The sequence below is a fragment of the Pecten maximus genome, chromosome 14 (assembly GCF_902652985.1).
Source record: "Pecten maximus chromosome 14, xPecMax1.1, whole genome shotgun sequence".
NCBI classification, from domain to species: Eukaryota; Metazoa; Mollusca; class Bivalvia; order Pectinida; family Pectinidae; genus Pecten; species Pecten maximus.
Window position 1 is genome coordinate 15,935,019 of NC_047028.1, and position 7,859 is coordinate 15,942,877.

The window sequence follows — 7,859 nt, forward strand, 5'->3', positions numbered from 1 at the left end:
TAAAAATGTGGTTACCAGGTAATAAAGGAATCACTCTCTATTATAACCAGTTTTCCTGTAAGTGTTACATGATCAAAAAGAAAAAGGAAAAAGGAAAAAAAAGGTATTTTAAGAAATGTTTATGCAGTAGAAATATTCAGAGATTTTGTGTTTCAGACTATTAGTATATTCTCACGGTCACCATCAAAGGTAGTATATTAAAATCTATATATATATCAGATAAATCAACACTAAACCTTGTAAACCTGATGTCAGATAAATCAACACTAAACCTTGTAAACCTGATGTCAGATAAATCAATTAAACCTCGTAACCTGATGTCAGATAAATCAATTAAACCTTGTAACCCGATGTCAGATAAATCAATACTAAACCTTGTAACCTGATGTCAGATAAATCAATTAAACCTCGTAACCTGATGTCAGATAAATCAACACTAAACCATGTAAACCTGATGTCAGATAAATCAACACTAAACCTTGTAACCTGATGTCAGATAAATCAAAACTAAACCTTGTAACTTGATGTCAGATAAATCTACACTAAACCTTGTAACCTGATGTCAGATAAATCAATTAAACCTTGTAACCTGATGTCAGATAAATCAACACTAAACCTTGTAACCTGATGTCAGATAAATCATTTAAACCTTGTAGCCTGATGTCAGATAAATCAACACTAAACCTTGTAAACCTGATGTCAGATAAATCAATTAAACCTTGTAAACCTGATGTCAGATAAATCAACACTAAACCTTGTAACCTGATGTCAGATAAACCAACACTAAACCTTGTAACCTGATGTCAGATAAACCAACACTAAACCTTGTAACCTGATTTCAGATAAATCAACACTAAACCTTGTAACCTGATGTCAGATAAACCAACACTAAACCTTGTAACCTGATGTCAGATAAACCAACACTAAACCTTGTAACCTGATGTCAGATAAACCAACACTAAACCTTGTAACCTGATGTCAGATAAATCAACACTAAACCTTGTAACCTGATGTCAGATAAATCAACACTAAACCTTGTAACCTGATGTCGGACAAATAAACACTAAACCTTGTAACCTGATGTCAGATAAATCAATTAAACCTTGTAACCTGATGTCAGATAAATCAACACTAAACCTTGTAACCTGATGTCAGATAAACCAACACTAAACCTTGTAACCTGATGTCAGATAAATCAACACTAAACCTTGTAACCTGATGTCAGATAAACCAACACTAAACCTTGTAACCTGATGTCAGATAAATCAACACTCAACCTTGTAACCTTTTGGTTGTCAACATTGAATGGATTAAAAGTCTATGTGAAGCAAACTGTTTCTGTTTGTTCCTGAAAATTATATTGTCCCATGAAAATGCTTACATATTTTTTCCTTTGCGAGTATGTAGAGATAGCAAGTACACTGTACATATATGCTGATGTTTATTGTTACAAACACAGTTATCAGTTGACTCATTCTTTTTACACATGTATGTATACACACCATTGATGTATTTCTCAGATATATATCTTTTTTTCTTTCAGAATTAGATACTGTAATTTTGTCTTAATTAAAGGTTGACCAAGTATTGTTTGAATTGTAGATAATGTAACATTATTATATTCTTGATTTTTTTTTATTGAACATTGTTTTTACTGAGGGTTTAAAAAAAAAAAAAAAAAAACATTTGATTTCAGAGGAGGAAACACCTGCTAAAAGGACATGTACCAGAGTATTTCATATCCATGATTGTATACTATCTATAAATTAAAGCCAGGGTCTTATAAAACACTCAGCCTTCAGACTGGAACAGAACTTCACTCCACTAAGAGTGATATTTCAAATAATTCATAATGATTCACTGTGCTTAAAAACTATTAACTATTACCTATTATTCAGTAAGAAATCATTATGCTGGAAAAATTTTAATCTTTTACTTTGCCAATATCACTTAATGTTTGAACTTTAGGATACTGATGTTGTCTTTATAATATACAACAATGGGGCTGAATTGGTCAGATATAACATTGTGTCTGGAAAAAAACAAAAAAAAAGATATCGTTTCAGTATATCTGATTGACATGGAGCTGGTTTTTCCGGTTACATGAATTCAATTATACAGAGTTAAAATTGTGTTTCTAATTTAGGAAGTTTGAAAGTGTTACCAAAAGGCTTTCAAACTGTTGACGTGTATATCGCAAATAATTTGATTTTGAATTAGTGTCCCACTACAGCCTTGTGTTCTATGAAAACCCAGTCGAGTGTTAGAGTTCAGTGTTAATGGAACCATGTTTTTTTTCTTTTTGTTTTAATGTAGATGAAGACAAAATTGGAAAATTTTATTTTTCTACAGAAATAACCTATAGCTGTTTCATGTATGCTTGTAGATTTACATTTGGAAATGGAAATATTCCTTCTCTTGCGGAGCAACATTCATTATCCGTAATGGAAATCCCTCAACACACATAACCTGATCCAAATTGATGATTTTTAATTGCATTGTTCTGTAATATTTCCTTTCTCCTCTACAGTTTGGTAGTCGTCTTGACTCGCGGGAACCAACAGCTTTATCTGAGGAGCCGGACGACTACTTGGACAAGCTGGGAATTACTGGGGAGGATGGAGAGGAGGAGGAAGAAGCTGGTGCTGAGGCGTGGGAAAAAGAGGCGGAAAAACTGTATGAATGGACACAAGAGTTATCCTTCAACGATGAGCTCATTGGTACACCCTATTTACCGGTGACAACGTAGCACGATCTTGTTCATGGACCACAGGTGTAGATCTGATGAGGAAGGAAATCATGGTGTGATTATTGAGGTTGAAATTTTTATATATTTCTGAACCTCAAACAGACGATACTGCAGAGCATTTATTTCTCACAGAGGTGACTTTCTTCTTTGAAAGGAACATTAAGAAATGTTAAAATATTGTTGTTCTCTAGTAAAAGATTAGGACATCAAGGTTTTTAAGGAACAGAATTATGACAATCTAACTCTGGAGAAGGAAACATTTTTATGGCTGTGTCACTTTTGATCCTTAACAACAAAGAATTGTTGAGTAAGTTTGTTATTTATGTAATTTCCATTATGTGTGTCACACTCATGAGTAACATGTGAGTGTTTGCTTGTCTTAGACACATTTATTTGTCCTATCATAATCATGAAATCACAGGTTTCAAAGTTGTATTATGTTTTATATTTATAGAAGAAGTGCTGTGACAGGATTATTTTAATTGTATAAAATATTTTGATATAATTCACTTTAAGTGCAATCACCACTTTTCCTAACATATATAAAAGAGCATCAATATCAAGATTCTGTATTTTATCATCAGTTTCAGCTAGCTAGGTCTCCCCGATTCCCATTATCACCAACTTCTGTCAACAACTAAGATGTTCAATCTCCTCCACACCAAATAGAGTCCTTATTTTATTTTGAAATAGAAGAAATCTATCTTCAAAGGCTACATTGTTCCTAGGACATGCCTCTCCAATAACCTATAAAATGAAGATATTTCTCAACTCTTTTAACTAGAATTTTAATTGGCATGATCACACCAATCCATTTCATTTCCAAATTATTTTGTCACAATATACCAAAGTGAAATGTATTAATTAAGACCCTCAGGTCTCTACAGTGAAATAGGCAGTAAGCCAAGGGAGATAATTCTGTTAGAGAGAACTGCTGCATTAACTGGTCCTGATGTTATTTAACATCCACACCCACACACACTCAGGCATACCTAAGAAAACTTACTGAATACACAATTAAACACAAAGAAAATAAGACATAACACATGCTGTGTTTTAATTATGAACAATTCCTTCACTGTTGGAATCAAAATTGAGTTTCAGTACAAGTGTTTCATGAATTTGAACACTGTTGTAATATCATCATAGCTATATGATGTAATGTTAAGTTTATTAAACTGTTTGTAACATTAAGTGGACCTTTATTTACTCAGTACAAAGGTAGTAGATTCAGTGTAAGATAACATGCTATAGATGCATACAACATACTGTACACCCTGGATATATTTAGCTATTGAAAAATAATCACTGATTATGAATCTTCTAATATTATGAAAAGAAATATCTACAATTAAGTTACCAGATGATTTTTCATTTGAAACATATAGACTTGAGGTTCAGGGCATTTATATATTTAAGTCATGTTGTGCTAAATGGGTGAATTATAATTTATTTTAGCAGATCGTACAGATTTAACTTGGCCTTTCTCAGTATACGCAAGGATTTAACTGTAACTTTCAATTTTTTGGCAGTTGAATGATTTTTATCAGTGATTATTGAAAGTTGTATAACTTCACCCTTAAAATGTAGGAATACCTCTATGTCCACTTCAACAAATAGGAATACTCCTATGGACACCGATAACAAATAGGAATACCTCTATGGGCCCCTATATCAAATATGAACACCTCTATGGACCCCTGTAACACATAGGAATAACTATATGGGCCCCTATATCAAATAGGAATACTCCTAAGGACACATATAACAAATAAGAATACCTCTATGGCCCCTGTAACAAATAGGAATAACTCTATGGGCCCCTGTAACAAATAGGAATAACTCTATGGGCCCCTGTAACAAATAAAAATACCTCTATGGGCCCCTGTAACAAATAGGAATACCTCTATGGGCCCCTGTCACAAATAGGAATAACTCTATGGGCCCCTGTAACAAAAAGGAATACCTCTATGGGCCCCTGTAACAAATAGGAATACCTCTATGCTCCATGTATCAAATAAGAATAACTCTATGGGCCCCTGTAACAAATAGGAGTACCTCTATGGTCCATGTTTCAAATAAGAATAACTCTATGGGCCCCTGTAACAAATAGGAATACCTCTATGGGCCCCTGTAACAAATAGGAAAACCTCCATGGGCCCCTGTAACAAATAAGAATAACTCTATGGGCCCCTGTAACAAATAGGAATACCTCTATGGTCCATGTTTCAAATAAGAATAACTCTATGGGCTCCAGTAACAAATAGGAATACCTCTATGGGCCCCTGTAACAAATAGGAATACCTCTATGGTCCATGTATCAAATAGGAATACGTCTATGGGCCCCTGTAACAAATAGGAGTACCTCTATGGTCCATGTATCAAATAGGAATACCTTTATGGTCCATGTATCAAATAGGAATACCTTTATGGTCCATGTATCAAATAGGAATACCTCTATGGTCCTTGTATCAAATAAGAATACCTATATGGGCCCCTGTAACAAATAGCAACCACTCTATGGGATACTTTAACAAGGAGGAATACCTCAGTGGGGTGTTTTATCAAAAAGCTTGATCATTCACCCTATCTCTTTATCACACTTCATCGCAAATGTCAGTTGGACGGTTTGATAATGTGGTATATATTATACCTCTTATTTGATACTCTCCAGGAAATATCTAAAATATATTTAGTAAAGATAACAATTTATCATATGATATGACTAACTGTACATTCCTTTGAGACCTATCCTTCAAACAATATCAGACTCTGGTCTTGTGTATATCACATCCGTTAGTCCTCAACATAATGACTAGGTAATAGTTAAAAACACACGGTCTATATGGATATATATAATGTAATCATCTATGTCCATAGGTGTCCTCATATCTACGTATATTGTTCCAAAATCTGTGCCAGCCAGATTGGCATGTGATTGGGTTGGTAAGTGTATGTTATGAGGATAGCCATTTGTTAGTCTCTTATATTCTTGTTAATGTTGAATTGTAAAATGATAACTGATAAAATACTTATCTATATTATCTGAAGTAGAGTTCTGTTTTTTCTAAATAATTTACTTTTTCAACACATATGTCATACTGCATTCCTTCTACCATCATTATATATTAGCCCACAACAATTTCCCTCTAACATCATTATATATTAGCCCACAACAATTTCCCTCTACCATCATTATATATTAGCCCACAACAATTTCCCTCTAACATCATTATATATTAGCCCACAACAATTTCCCTCTACCATCATTATATATTAGCCCACAACAATTTCCCTCTAACATCATTATATATTAGCCCACAACAATTTCCCTCTAACATCATTATATATTAGCCCACAACAATTTCCCTCTACCATCATTATATATTAGCCCACAACAATTTCCCTCTAACATCATTATATATTAGCCCACAACAATTTCCCTCTAACGTCATTATATATTAGCCCACAACAATTTCCCTCTAACATCATTATATATTAGCCCACAACAATTTCCCTCTAACATCATTATATATTAGTCCACAACAATTTCCCTCTACCATCATTAGATATTAGCCCACAACAATTTCCCTCTAACATCATTATATATTAGCCCACAACAATTTCCCTCTAACGTCATTATATATTAGCCCACAACAATTTCCCTCTACCATCATTATATATTAGCCCACAACAATTTCCCTCTACCATCATTATATATTAGCCCACAACAATTTCCCTCTACCATCATTATTAGCTCACCTGCCCGAAGGGCAAGTGAGCTTATGCCATGGTGCGGCGTCCGTCGTCCGTCCGTCTGTCCGTCCGTCCGGCGTCAACTTTTTCATTTAAACAACTTCTTCTCAATAACCAAGAGGCTCAGGAACTTCATATTGGGCCTGTAACATGCTGGGGTGAAGGGCTACCAAGTTTGTTCAAAGAAATGACCTTGACCTTCATTCAAGGTCACAGAGGTGAAATAGGCTATAATCTTCAAACGACTTCTTCTCAATAACCAAGAGGCCCAGGGACTTGATATTAGGCCTGTAGCATGCTGGGATCAAGGGCTACCAAGTTTGTTCAAAGAAATGACCTTGACCTTCATTCAAGGTCACATGGGGCAAATAGGCTGTAGTCTTCAAACAACTTCTTCTCAATAACCAAGAGGCCCAGGGACTTGATATTGGGCCTGTAGCTTGCTTGGGTGAAGGGCTACCAAGTTTGTTCAAAGAAATGACCTTGACCTTCATTCAAGGTCACATGGGTGAAATAGGCTATAATCTTCAAACAACTTCTTCTCAATAACCAAGAGGCCCAGGGACTTGATATTAGGCCTGTAGCATGCTGGGATCAAGGGCTACCAAGTTTGTTCAAAGAAATGACCTTGACCTTCATTCAAGGTCACATGGGGCAAATAGGCTGTAATCTTCAAACAACTTCTTCTCAATAACCAAGAGGCCCAGGGACTTGATATTAGGCCTGTAGCATGCTGGGGTGAAGGGCTACCAAGTTTGTTCAAAGAAATGACCTTGACCTTCATTCAAGGTCACAGAGGTGAAATAGGCTATAATCTTCAAACAACTTCTTCTCAATAACCAAGAGGCCCAGGGACTTGATATTAGGCCTGTAGCATGCAGGGGTGAAGGGCTTCCAAGTTTGTTCAAATAAATGACCTTGACCTTCATTCAAGGTCACAGAGGTGAAATAGGCTATAATTTTCAAACAACTTCTTCGCAATAACCAAGAGGCCCAGGGACTTGATATTGGGCCTGTAGCATGCTGGGATGAAGGGCTACCAAGTTTGTTCAAAGAAATGACCTTGACCTTCATTCAAGGTCACAGAGGTGAAATAGGCTATAATCTTCAAACAACTTCTTCGCAATAACCAAGAGGCCCAGGGACTTGATATTGGGCCTGTAGCATGCTGGGGTGAAGGGCTACCAAGTTTGTTCAAATAAATGACCTTGACCTTCATTCAAGGTCACAGAGGTGAAATAGGCTATAATCTTCAAACGACTTCTTCTCAATAACCAAGAGGCCCAGGGACTTGATATTGGGCCTGTAGCATGCTGGGGTGAAGGGCTACCAAGTTTTTTCAAATAAATGACCT

At 35.6% G+C, this 7,859-nt stretch overlaps 1 protein-coding gene and 1 long non-coding RNA gene across 3 annotated transcripts in view; one reads left to right on the forward strand and one right to left on the reverse strand.

The window, feature by feature from the left end:
* The window catches only part of LOC117341650 (putative uncharacterized protein CXorf58), a 28,389-nt gene extending 23,683 nt beyond the window's left edge, over positions 1–4,706 (forward strand). For both annotated transcript variants that reach the window (XM_033903512.1, XM_033903513.1), the window contains one exon: positions 2,531–4,706. In XM_033903512.1, the coding sequence (XP_033759403.1) occupies positions 2,531–2,749 (219 nt within the window). In that variant the 3' untranslated portion in view covers positions 2,750–4,706. The remainder of the gene's footprint in view (positions 1–2,530) is intronic.
* LOC117341651 lies at positions 3,517–6,523 on the reverse strand. The gene is made up of 2 exons (XR_004535685.1): positions 5,023–6,523; positions 3,517–4,746 (listed from the first exon to the last, which is right to left on the reverse strand). It is a non-coding gene; the product is annotated as an uncharacterized LOC117341651 (long non-coding RNA).
* Positions 6,524–7,859: the final 1,336 nt, after the last annotated feature.